The sequence below is a fragment of the Eutrigla gurnardus genome (assembly GCF_963514095.1).
Source record: "Eutrigla gurnardus genome assembly, chromosome: 7".
Lineage (NCBI taxonomy): Eukaryota > Metazoa > Chordata > Actinopteri > Perciformes > Triglidae > Eutrigla > Eutrigla gurnardus.
The window spans coordinates 7,076,055-7,089,848 of NC_139921.1; the positions used below are offsets into that span (position 1 = coordinate 7,076,055).

General features: G+C 48.1%; 2 protein-coding genes across 3 annotated transcripts in view; both read right to left on the bottom strand.

Moving 5' to 3' along the window:
* Positions 1–13,794, bottom strand: part of LOC311016342 (uncharacterized protein) — a 404,261-nt gene that overhangs the window by 61,685 nt on the left and 328,782 nt on the right. The gene's annotated exons all lie outside the window — the stretch shown is intronic.
* On the bottom strand, positions 786–8,798 carry LOC311015830 (uncharacterized protein; the record flags this gene model as incomplete). Its single annotated transcript, XM_084013271.1, has 6 exons — positions 8,732–8,798; positions 7,327–7,454; positions 6,768–6,832; positions 2,989–3,094; positions 2,079–2,201; positions 786–888 (listed from the first exon to the last, which is right to left on the bottom strand). Exons 3-6 carry the CDS (start codon positions 6,823–6,825, stop codon positions 786–788), a joined length of 390 nt encoding a protein of 129 aa, XP_083869397.1. The 5' UTR covers positions 6,826–6,832; positions 7,327–7,454; positions 8,732–8,798.

The window sequence follows — 13,794 nt, forward strand, 5'->3', positions numbered from 1 at the left end:
CTTACTGTCGACTTACTGTCGACAGCCCACCTGCCTCTGCACGATCCGTTCCAGGTACGGCACTCCTCAAGTCGCCCAACCTCGGAAGCCATGTTCTTGCTCGCCTCGTTGGTTTCCTCAGATGCTCCGCATTCACCTCCTCAACCATTCGCTTCGACTCAAGCCGTCATGCTGGCATTTTCGACTCATCTCGCTTTTCAGACGACATCATGGTGCTCCACTTACAGCTAAGCAAAACCAATCAATTTGGTCCGCCCACGCCCGTCTTCTTCTTCAAGGTCCAATCACCACTGAATCCCTTCGAAAACCTCGCAAACTTTCGCAATTCCGCAAACCTCAGTGCACAACATGACAGATCCCTTCTTCATTTCCGAGTCCGGCCAAGTGGCTACACGATTCTAGTCCCAAGTGGTTACACGATTCTAGTCCCACCATCACTTTCACCTAGTGCTCTCATTGTCTGGTATTTGGCCAGACAACCACTCCGGGCACTCCTTCAGAATCGGAGCGGCCACTTCGGCCTCCCGTAGTGGCATCCCAGAACACTTCATACATCCCGTGAGCCGCCGGTCCTCCCAAACGTACGACCGCTACATCCGTTCAGATCACAAAGATCTCAAATCCGTTCAATCTCTTCTTGAGTAATTGGAGGTTTTTGGGGGTCCGTCCGGGAGCGGTGGCGGATTCTCTACAAGAATCCCCACAACGCACTCAAACGCTCACTTCATTCTCTTTGTCAATAATAATAAATCCTTAAACGCATCTTGTTGACGGTGTGGTCCTTGCTAGTGAAATGTCATACTGCGAGGCATAGAAAAGTCACTCTTCATGGACACACAGCTAGGTCCAGGTCCAGATCCAGGGGAGTCTGGTCTCTGCTGCTGCATCCTGATACATTAAATACAATTTCAGATTCTAACAAGTTGAGCTTCATGAATCAGTTTGCTCTGTTTATCTTTATATTGATGAGTCTTGCTCTAAGAGTTGATGCTAGTGTCAGAATCAATACTATAAATGTATCTGGGTCACATTAAACCACGTTGTGGACCTGTGAACACCCGTCTTAGTGCTGCACTCAGCGTTTTGGTAGCATAATGTTAGCTTTGTGGTTCGTAGTTGCGCCTAAGGGTTAGAAATATCCGTTTCCAAGTCGTATCTAAGGTCCCTCCTATTAATGGGAGCAGTGGACAATGTTTCCATTGCATTAGAACCTTATGGGGTAACAATGTGGAAACGGAGTTATGACTCGTGAAACAACTTTACATTTTGGTTGCAAAATCTCCACTGGGCGTCTGATGGTTCTGTCCTTCACGTAGTCCATTATCTCCTGATAATAGACACATCCTCGGCATTATCAGTTACGTTAAACCCTAAAATAAAGAGTCTGGTGGATATAAAGTGTCTTACTTAATGCTCTACAACCTCCCTTGAGTGAGAGGAAGACGGTGCTCGAGTTTGGTGTCTGTTAGTTTGGAGTCTTTCTGTTCTTAGCTTAGCTTAGCCTGGCCTCTACTCTTCGATGTCATTAACTCTTTACTTTTCCCGCCCACTATGAGTCTTTTCTTTCAAGAGGTTTTTGCCTCATTGTCTTTTTAAGTTTTAATGGTCCAACAGACCAACAGAGAAAAGATCTGAATTTCCCAGCTAAACTTTCATTCCTATCATATCAATATTTTAAGATGATCAGCTGAGGTGTCAGCAGGTTACAGTGTTGGTCCAGGTGTGTGTCAGGTTAATATTTAATCTGAATATTTATTTGACTCATCAAACTCCTCTGCTTCTTCTTCTCAGACAACTAAAAGTACTGAAGGCAATTAAAGGCTTCTGGTCTCAGTGAGTGTTCACCAAAGTGAAAACAAATGGAGTCAACAGGAGAGTCAACATAGATTCAGATCATCCCCTACATGGACTACGATGATCTGGACCAAGACCTGAAAAAACTGTCTCTCTCTCATATCATCGTGGCTCAGAAGACCTAATAGGTTGCAGGATTCAGGGCTGGTGACCCAGAGTTATTTTTTAAGGGGCTAGTCTAGACCTGATTCATCCTGTAAGGAGAGTTCAGTTTCATTTCTTACCTTCCATCAGCAGCTTGTTCAGCTTTAAAAAGAAAAGGGTGATCCATAGAGTGGTCACTCTTTAATGATACACAGCTGGGTCCAGGTCCAGGTCCAAGTGAGTCTGGTCTCTGCTGCTGCATCCTGATACAATAAATACAATATAAGGAAATACTTTTTCCAAGATTCTCACTAGTTAAGCTTCATTCATCACAATATAAGCCACAACACGAAATTATCAAAAAACCTTATCACAATAATATATTATCGTGATACACAAGTCCCCCCCCCCTTCCCATCTGCAATGTCATGAGCGGTATTTATAAACACAAATGATTCTGCTGTAAAACTAAGTAATGTGAGGTGAAAGTTGCATTGTGGGAGGTGTTTGGCAGTTCAGACCATCAAATTATTCATTCTGCAGACTTGACTTAATGTTGATGAATGCTGTGTTTTTGTGGTTCAACAGACCAACAGAGAATGTGAATTTCCCAGTTAAACTTTCATTCCTTTCATCCAATATTTGAAGCTGATCAGCTGAAATGTCAGCAGGTTACAGTGTTGGTCCAGGTGTATGTCAGGTTAATATTTAATCTGAATATTGACTAATATGACTCATCAAATTTTACTGCTTCTTCTATTAAAAGTACAGAGGTCAATTAAAGCTTCTGGTCTCAGTGATTGCTCAGCAAAGTGAAAACAAATGGATTCAACAGGAGAGTCGACACTATATTCAGATCATCCCCTACATGGACGACAAAGGTCTGGACCAAGACCTGATTCTTCACCTCAGGACAGTCAGATAATAACAAGGTTCAATTTTAAACTCAATAAAGTGATCTAGTTAATATTATGTGTATTTATGTTGTTGAGTGAGAATCATGATGGTGGAGTGATCTGAGTCCTGGACACTTCGAGATCCTCGTCTCACCTCTGAGCTTTGGTCTGGCTGTCATGTCCCCCATCCTGAGTGGTTTTAGAGGGAAGGACTCCATCCTCTCGGTCCTCACACTGATTCATAGCAGAGTCTCCACCTGCTGGCAGAGACGCACACTGTCACTACGGCAACACTGAACAGAGAGGCAAAGTCCCGCCCCTTCCTGTGTCCAATGGGACCTAATTTCTTGAAAACTAAACGGTAGTTAACGGTGAGACCAATATTGTTTTAGTCCCGTTTGAGTTGTACAGCGTCCAGACGACAGCAGGAGAATCTCAAAGGCTTTCAGGACACAGCGACACACAAAGTTACCGCTCCAGTTAAAATATTTCAACTGACTCAAATACGCATTTAGTCCTTGTGTTAATCCTTGAGCTTTTCTTCATAGATAACTTTAGCTTCAATGCTAACATTTTATTCACATTGTAAATAGCTCAGACTAATGTCCAACATGAAGCAGTAGGGATGAATCCCTGTTATCGTTGTCATCCTGTCGTAGGGAGTTAGACCTTGTCCATGTGTTTTTGTTTGTTTCTTTTGTTATCGGGATTAGCTCGAACTCCGGTCAGGAAATTACATTGTTTTGTTTATTGCTTTGGCGTTTTGTTCGACATGAACTTCCAACAAAGTCTCACAGCAATTGGTGAAATAGTCATGAAATTGTAATCTAGTCATTTGTATACATGGACATGAATTTTTTGTTTTTTTCCTGGCATTCAGCACAACTGTTTGTACATTCAATTGGGTCGACATTATGCCACAAAACCAATGTTAGCTTTAGAAAACCAAACCAACAACAAAAACAATGTTAACTTGAGACAAAAAAAATACTACATATGTGACCAGGTACTTTTCGGTGTAAAACCCAGAATAAACTGGAACCAGAGACTGAGTATAATAATAATAATAATAAATTTATTTTATAAGCGCTTTTCCAAAAGCTCAAAGACACTTTACATACAATAAATGCAGTTAAGAACACAAGACATTCAATTAAAAGCAGCAAAGACAGTATAAAACATAGAAAACAATATAGAACACACACAGAAATTATGTATTAAAAGCTGATTTAAAAAGGTGTGTTTTTAACATGGTCTTGAATGTTGGGAGGTGAGTGCAGGTGCGGATGGGTTTGGGGAGTGAGTTCCAGAGGGAGGGGGCAGTGATGGAGAAGGCTCTGTCCCCCCAGGTTCGGTGCTTGGTCCGTGTGGGTGGTGACAGGATGTTTCCTTGGGATGAGCGGAGGTCGCGGGAGGGGGTGTGGTGATGGAGCAGGTCTGTGAGGTAGGGGGGGGCCAGGTTATTAAGTGCTTTGTGTGTGAGGAGGAGGATTTTGAACTGTATGCGGTGAGTGATGGGCAGCCAGTGCAGGTCACGGAGGACGGGGGTGATGTGATCTCTGGAGCGGGTGTGGGTGAGCAGGCGTGCGGCTGAGTTCTGGATGTATTGCAGTTTATTGAGGAGTTTGGATGGTGAACCATAGAGGATGCTGTTGCAATAGTCCAGTCTGGATGTGATGAATGCATGGATGAGGGTTTCTGCAGCAGAGAAAGTGAGTGAGGGGCGGAGACGGGCAATGTTCTTGAGGTGGAAGAAGGCGGTCCTGGTGATGTGGTTGATGTGGAGGTCAAACCTTAGCTTACTGTCGAAGATGATTCCTAGGTTGCGGGTGTGGGATGAGGGGGACAAAGTGCAGTTATCAAAGGTGAGGGAGAAGTTGTGGCTGGCTTTAGTGCGGGATGTGGGGTCAATGATGATTATGTCCGATTTGTCACTGTTCAGTTGAAGATAGTTTGTTTGCATCCAAGATTTAATTTCTGTGAGACAGTTGCTGAGGGTGGAGTGGGTGTTGTTGGTGATGGCTTTGGTGGAGATGTACAGTTGGATATCGTCGGCGTAACAGTGAAAATGGAGTCCATGTTGACGGATGATCTGGCCAAGGGGGAGGATGTAGAGGATGAAGAGGAGGGGACCAAGCACCGACCCCTGGGGGACACCTTGTGACAGGGGAGCGGTGGTGGAGGTGCAGTTGTTGATGCTGATGAACTGTTGTCGGTTGGTGAGGTAGGAGTGAAACCAGGAGAGTGCTGTGCCAGTGATGTGGAGAGAGGATTCCAGACGGGAGAGCAGGATGGAGTGGTTGATGGTGTCGAAGGCTGCTGTGAGGTCGAGGAGGATGAGGATGGTGAGGTGTCCGGAGTCTGAGGAGAGGAGGAGGTCATTGGTGACTTTCAGGAGGGCTGTCTCGGTGCTGTGTTTTGTGCAGAAACCAGATTGGAATGATTCAAACAGGTTATTGCAGGTGAGGTGGGTTGTGAGTTGTGAGGCGACAGCACGTTCCAGGATTTTTGACAGGAAGGGGAGATTGGAGATGGGGCGGAAGTTATTTGGGTTGTCAGGGTCCAGACCGGGTTTTTTGATGATGGGAGTGATGGCAGCCAGTTTGAGGGTTTGGGGGACAGAACCAGAGCAGAGGGAGGCGTTAATGAAGTCAATGATGAGTGGGGAGATGACAGGGAGGCAGTCCTTGATGAGTTTGGAGGGTATGGGGTCCAGGTTGCAGGTGGAGGTTTTTATTCCGGTCATGATGGTTGTGAGTTGTGCTGGTGATACTGGAGAGAAGTGGGTCAGGTACTGGATAGTGGTGGGTGGGGAGGCAGGGAGGGAGGCAGGCGGGGAGATGGGAGGGATCCTGGAGGTGTTGAGGTTACTGTAAATGGTGCTGATTTTTGTTTGGAAGAATGATAGGAATGATTGGCACTTTTCAGTAGTGAATGATGAGGAGGTGTTGTCGTGAGGTTTGAGAAGGGAGTTGATGGTGGAGAACAGAGCCTTGGGGTTGTTGGAGCCAGAGTGGATGAGGTGGGAGTAGTGGGTGGTCCGGGCAGCGTTGAGTGCTTCTTTGTACTGTTGTAGGTGGTCGGTGTAGGCGAGAAGGTGAACTGTTAATCCGGTTTTCTTGCAGAGTCTTTCAAGTTGTCTTTTCCGGGTCTTCATTTGGCGGAGTGTGGGGGTGAACCAGGGGGCAGAGTGAGTGAAAGAAACTGTTTTTGTTTTGGCGGGGGCAAGCTGATCCAAGCAGGAGGAGAGTGTGCAGTTGTAGTAGTTAACCAGGTCAGTGGGGTCATCAGATGGTGGGCGGGGTGAAGCAGACAGACAATGGATGAGTGAGGTTGAGAGAGCAGAGGGAGAGATGGATTTAAGATTTCTGAAGGTTATGGTCCGGTTTTGTTTTGTGGTGGGGATGGGGATGTCTAGGAGTATAGGAAAATATATATTTTATTTTGTCTGCATAGCCTCTGTAAACAACAAGACCATAGACTAACATAAACTGAGTATACTTATAAATTAAAACAAATCAAAAAAATAAAGCAAACAAAAAGTAACCAAGGTGGGGTAAACTGCACGCCAAGGGGGGTTGGTGTAGAGTGCTGCCTAAATAAGGGACGTTGTCACCACTGCACACCAAATCAACTAGTCCAGAGCTACCCCAATTTACTCATTCCCAGCATGCTAATGGGCCTTAACCACTACAACTACAACAAAACACCCACACAAGATGGCTACTCTATCTGCACTGCCCTCCTCGACATGGCCGAAAACCCCACAATGAAAATAATGAATGGCCCCAGCTAAGAAGTAAACTAACAATCTGAAAACATGGGAAAAACAGTGGTTTGCAACTTCAGGTGGCTGGAATAGAACATAAAGTCATTATTTCATAAAAGGACTTAAGAACCTAGTTAAAAACATTGTTTTTGTATGTAGCCTACCTGGCTTATTTGCTGATATAAACAACCACTTCAAACAATTTGAATTCCCACCGAACATGCAGAATCTAAAACACAAATGCCTTTAATAATTAATTTCAGTATCATTTAATTAGACAGGGCTGCACGGTGGTGTAGTGGGCAGCACTCTCGCCTCACAGCAAGAGGGTCCCGGGTTTGATTCCCGGGTTGGCCCGGGTTCCTTCTGTGTGGAGTTTGCATGTTCTCCCCGTGTACGCGTGGGTTCTCTCCGGGTTCTCCGGCTTCCTCCCACAGTCCAAAGACATGCAGGATGGGGATAGGTTCATTGGTGACTCTAAAAATTGCCCGTAGGTGTGAATGTGAGTATGAATGGTTGTCTGTCTCTACATGTTGGCCCTGTGATAGACTGGCGTCCTGTCCAGGGTGTACCCTGCCTTCGCCCAATGATAGCTGGGATTGGCTCCAGCCCCCCCGCGACCCTGAATACAGGATAAGCGGTAGACAATGGATGGATGGATTTAATTAGACATTGTAATAATTAAAATCATGCTTTGAAACATTCTAAACAAAAGGAACATACCACAGGCACCTCAGCTGCTCTCACTCAGGTGAATCAATTAAAGTGAAAGGCCCAGGTGAGCTATCCGCCCCATTTTATAGACTTTGGCCCTCGGCCTGGGTCCTAGTGCCCGACTCCTCTCTACCTCCCTGCCACACATAGAAAGAATAGACATAGTACACAATATTGTTTAATGGTTAGAATGTTTTTGAGGGACTTTTTTATTCAGATACATTCTAACTTTTTGACCATCACACTCCAGAGCTGTAAACATGGTTCAATGAGAAGGGATGAGCTGTTGGCCAGAGGACGAGGACCCACCTGTCCAGTCTCATCCAGGTGAGACGCACATTAAATATATATATATACTCGTAGTGAATGCAACTGTCATGTTAGAACATCTTAAAATTGGCTGTTTCTTTTTTAAATAAATATCAATGCACTAACAAATTTAACTTTGAGATAATGGACATTCAGAGCACATTGTGCTGAACCCTTAAGTTATTAATAATAACATACAGGTTTGACACATTTTGACCCAGGGAGGTAGAACTCTGAATGTGGGTAGTTACTGTCTTTTTCACTGTTGTTGACAGGAAGACATTTTTTACTTTGTCTTTTAACTAACAGATCCAGGTCACCCAATCAACATGAAGAGAGGTGGACTACGAGTACCATGGGGACGAGAGCCGAGGACCTTATCGAGGACTACCATGTAACTATTATCTTCATTGGTCATTCATCAACCGAAGGGCCGAAGTATACGACATAGAAACGAGTTTGCATAATTTATAGTTGAATTAGAATTGCTCGACTTCCGTTATTGCATTAAAAACTGAATTTGAATCACATACGTTGAATTTAAATGTTATCAGGGGCCTGGCAGTCAGGATGTCTGGTTCTACACAAAGGTTAACTGTCAGTGACACATTATCTCCTGGACCTTTAAAAGACTCAAGTCACAACACTGATTTGAGCACTTCCTCTGTAGCATCTTCATACAGTACGTTGTTGCATTGTAACTGCTCCTCTTGGCCAAGATTAAAGTCTGACGTCGATTTTACTTCTGTCTCTGATCTCTTCCTTGGGTGAATTTATTCGTTTACGGACTTCTTTTAACATTTACAATCTTTGTTTTTCTTTACAGTTTATTAGGTGACATGTAATTCTGTAGTATGTTTTTATTTACTGTATTTCACAGTAAAAATACTTTGTTAGTAAATATGAAAGTTCTGCTTGTAATTAGCTCATTGTACTTAAAGTATCCACAGTAAAAGTACACAGCCCAGTGTTGTACTATAATACATGATAAGCTTAGATTATTCTTACTGATGCATTCAGGTGGAAGCTTCAGTACATTTATTGCAGTAAAGACTGAACATTGTCACGTTCTTGTATGTTTGAAATATCAAAAACTGTCACTTACCAAACTGTTCACATGTAGGAGAGACGACGGGACGATGTGTAGCAGATCTCATACACCAGGAAGTAACCAGATTCTCAAGTATGATTTAAACCAGTTTAGGACTGTGCCAGACAGCCCCACCCATTTTCCCAGGCTGCCTAGCAGTATGTCGTGGTCTACTATATCAAACGCAGCACTACGGTCCAGTACAACTAGAACGAAGATTTTGCTGCAATCTGTACGAAAACCAATATCATTTCAACCCCTCATTAAGGTGGTCTCTTTGCTGTGGTTCGATCGAAATCCAAATTGTTGAAGTTGTTGTTGTTTGAGGAAGTCAAACTGTTCAATAAATTGACTTGGGAAGGGCAGATTGGATTTGGACCTGTAGGGCCTGAGGACTGAGGTATCAAGGTCATTCTTTTTTAGGAGAGGCTTCATCTGCAGCTTTCAAGGCCCATGGGCAGATACAAGGGAACTGTTGACGAAATGCAAAATGCAGGAGGACGCCATCAGAGCGCCGCCAGCTGACTGGGAGGTTTGTCTCTGGGAAACATGGGAGGAACTGCGCTGTGTGCCTGAAGAGGATGACGATGGCAGGTTTTCTTCTCATTAACAAATGGATGTGTGGATTTACGTATATTATTTGACTAAAGATGTGTAAACCCCTGAGTGTTTCTAAAACACTCCTCCTGCAGTTGATGCTGAGCCATCAGAGCCAGTCCAACTACTTTAAAACATGCCTGGATAAAAGTGATACGTTTACATTCCAGTGTGTTCATTTCCAGGGAGTGGTGTGTGTGTTCATCCATGTTAGCATGTCTGGCTGCAGGCTGACAGGTTACTGGTACTGGGGCCTGTACTACGAAGCAGGATTTGTGCTTAGCGAGGTAACTTAAGCGTTAACTCTGGGCTTTCCGTCCTACGACGCTGGTTCACTTCTTACCGGGGTAGATCGCCATGGTAACTTACGCTGTGGAGCTAACCTGCTCCGGAGCAGGTTATGTTCCTGATAAGAGATCAACGTGGAGAAACACACCGCCGACTGACCAATCAGCTCTCTTGGTGCACGTATATAAAAAAAAAGAAGCTCAGTGGATCGTGAGAGGGTCTCGTAGGAGAACTATAGAGTGTACTGAGACCGGCAAAACCCTTTTTCTGTCCCTGACGATGTTTTATATGAGAGATACAGATTCTCATCGGAGGGAAAGACTTTTCTTTGTCAGCGTACAGCCTACTTACCACTATGAATTATGTTTTTATATTTATTTGATTTGCTCCCAAGTCCGTTCTATTTCGTCCCTACTGACCGCCAGAGGCGGTGCTTTAAGCACTGGATAACTCCGCCCGCGCTAGCGCATGTCGAGTACGAATAACAACAATGTCACCTGTGACTCCTGCATGAACCCCGGGAGGCTATATCTTCCGGTGTCAGCAGGCAATCGGTTCCTTCATTCTTCTCGCGACCGCGCGTCGAGGTGTACGTAAGTATAGCATGGCCGTTTAAACGGCCGGTACAATTATTACTGGCGTGCTGCTGGCTTTGTGCAGCCTCGTGCCTCCGTGGCAGGAGTAACGGGCTGAGGCTCGTCCTCCGAGAGGCTGTCGCCAGCGTTTTGCCCATTGTATGTTGTACCTGCTCTGGTGGCTTTGCTGGGTTGGTGGCGTTTCCGCCCCTCACCTTCCAGCATTGCACACAGCTGCTGAGGGCCGTGTTACTAGCAGGTTGATGCTGCTTTGAATGCTAATAACTGTTTTTTGTTTCTCTGTTTAGTGTTCACAGTATTATTGAAGGATTCAACTGGATTGAGGTAGGGTTTCACTCCCTCTTCAAGCTTAGTTGTATTTTGGTAAAACTAATAAATCTTGTTGGTGAAGGTTGCGTACCTGCCCCCTCTCCCAACTTGGTATTGTGTTTCAAAGTGTTGGCGTTCCCGTCCCGGCGGCGTCACACTTTGTGTTGTTTGTTGTTACTTGGCTACCTCTCCACCTGGTTCCGGATGGAGCATGCCTGTGACAGCTGTTTGGCGTCCCTGGAGCCTGAGGATGGCCATGACCGGTGTGTGTCCTGTCTTGGCGTGGATCACCTGCAGGAGGCCATCACCGACGAAGCCTGCATAAATTGTAGCATTATGCCGAGGTCAGTAAGGCTGGCCAGGCTGGCCCAAATGGATCCACTATCCTGCCTGCCTTCATTCCAGCCTGTGAGGGTGGATTCCTGTCGGGGTGCTGCAAAGAGGCGGTCTGCCACACAGGACGGGGACGGTGTCCCCGCAGGAAAACGGCGGAGGAAGGCAGACGACCAGCTCTCCTCTAAGGTTGACCGTATGGCTGCTGATATAGAGGAAATGAAGGCACTTCTTCTTAGCCTGCAGCCTGCTGGGGGGATGACACATGCTGCTGTTGCGGCTGCCCAGGGGTCACCGCTGCCACCGGACGACGCTATCTCCATTGCAGCTTCATCTAGCCAGTTTAATGGTTCCCAGGTCGGGCTAACGACTCCGACTGCACCAGGCTCATCACATTCTTCAGCCTCGGATTCACGGCGAGGATCTGATGACTCCTCCATGGGAGCAATCATCCGGGCTGCCCTGGCACGCCTGCAGCTTGACGCTCCGAGTCAAGAAAAAGCTCCTAGCGCTTTCTACAGGCGCAACCCCCCACCGGCGAAGACTAGGGTGCCGCACTCTCCTGATTTTTTGAAGGAGCTGCATTCCTGCTGGGGAGACACGTCGGCCCTCACCAGGCCTGGGTCGGATGAGCGAGCCTTAGCTGCCATGGAGGGTGCTGAGGCAGTTGGTCTTCTCCGCATGCCAGCGGTGGAACCTGCAATTGCTGCCCTGATTGTTTCTCCAGAGGAGGCAATGAAGTCGGACCCCAGGTGCCCTTCTGCCCAGTGTAAGGTCACTGATGACTACGTCTGCAGAGCTTACAACACGGCAGCGCATATCGGCCGCCTTGGAAACACCCTCTCCCACTTCCTTTTGGCCCTCTCATCTTCCCTGCAGGACGCTCAGGTGGATGACTCCATCCGTGACATCTGCGATGCCTCACTGCAGACTTTTGCCTGTCAGTCGAGAGAGTTGGGTCGACTTATGTCGACGCTTGTCCACACTCGTCGTCACGTGTGGCTGGCCCAGTCACCCCTGACGGAGGCGACTCGTAGGGTCCTTCGCAGGGTGCCGGCGGAACCTGGTGAGCTGTTTGGCTCTGCAGCTCTGCAGGCATTGGACCACACAGCTGAAGCCGATGAGACCAGGCGGCGGCTTGCAGGCCTTCACAGGAGGGCGCCTACCTCAACGAGTGGTTCACCTCCATAGATTTGAAGGATGCCTACTTTCATGTCCCGATCGCTGCTCATCATCATCCCTTTCTGAGGTTTGCCTTCCAGGGTCACCATTACCAGTTCAGGGTGCTCCCCTTTGGACTCTCCCTGTCCCCAAGAGTGTTCACCCGTTGTGCTGCGGCAGCCTTTGCGCCTCTGCAGGCGGGAGGCATGAAGGTCCTGCCCTATCTAGACGACTGGTTGGTGTGCGCGCATTCCCGTGCCCAGGTGGTCCGGGATACCAACCGTCTTCTGCTGCATGTGGCCCGACTGGGCCTCACTGTCAACATTGCAAAAAGTTGCCTGGTCCCCACTCAGCGGATTGCCTATTTGGGTCTGGATCTGGACTCGGTCGCCATGAAGGCCTATCTGTCGGAGAAACGTGTGAGCAACATCCTCCAACTCCTCCCTTTCTTCAAGAGGGGCAGGCGGCTACCTTACATTCAGTTTCTGCAGCTCCTGGGCAAACTGACGGCTGCATCGACTGCCTACCTTCCGGCCTGTTGCTACTGCGCCCGCTCCAGATGTGGCTGAACAGCTTCCATCTGGACCCGAAGTTTCACAGGCACAAGCTGATCGTGGTGTCTCAGGTGTGCGTCCACGCTCTGGCACCATGGCAAGACAGGGCGTTCCTACTGGGGGGGGCACCTATGGGGGTCCTCCCTTCCTTCCGGGAGACGGTTGCCACAGATGCATCCCAGTTAGGGTGGGGTGCAGTCTGGCGTGGCAGGTCCGCCCAGGGACGGTGGTCTCTTCGGGACCGCATGCAGCACATCAATGTGCTGGAGCTGCGGGCTGTCCACCTGGCTCTCCGACATTTGTTACCGCACCTGCAGGGGAAACATGTGCTGGTCCGGTCAGACAACAAGGCAGTGGTCTCCCAGGTCAATCATCAAGGGGGCACCAAGTCGGCGCAACTGCTGCAGGTGTCCCAGCGCCTGCTGACATGGGCCGCTCCCCGTCTGTTGAGCTTGCGAGCAATGTGGCTCCCGGGGGACCAGAATCAGGTGGCAGATTTCCTTTCTCGGCAGAAGCCTCCGCCGGGGGAGTGGAGGCTACACCCAGAGGTTGTCGAGCTGATCTGGGGCGTTTTCGGCAGGGCGGAGGTGGATCTCTTTGCCTCCAGGGAGTCAACCCATTGTCCCCTATGGTTTTCCTGGATGGAGGAGGACAGTCCTCTGGGACAGGATGCCTTGGGGCACGAGTGGCCCAGCATGTTCCTGTACGCCTTCCCACCGCTGCCTCTGATCCTCCCGATGCTGCAGCGGGTCCTTCATTGGGGCCACCGCCTCCTCCTGGTAGCCCCGTTCTGGCCAGGAAGGCCCTGGTTTCCACTGCTGCGGCAGCTCTGCTGCAGCTCGCCATGGAGTCTCCCAGGGAGGAAAGATCTCCTGTCACACCTAGGGGGGCGGATTTGGCACCCCAACCCCTGTCGTCTCCAGCTTTGGGCCTGGCCGCTGCAGGGTCTGACACGCTTCTGACCGGTTGCACTGAGCCTGTCCGACGAACCATCTCGCATGCTCGTGCATCGTCCACCCGTCTCCAGTATGAGAGCAAGTGGAGGAGGTTCTCTGCCTGGTGCGCTGACAGGGGGGACGACCCCACTTCTTGCCCGGTGGCCACCTTTCTGGACTTTCTTCAGTCTCTCCTGGACAACGGCCGTGCACCTTCCACTTTGAAGGTGTATGTAGCAGCCATTTCATGGCAGCATGACTTGATAGACAATGCTACTGTAGGGTGCCAGCGGCTGGTGTCTCTA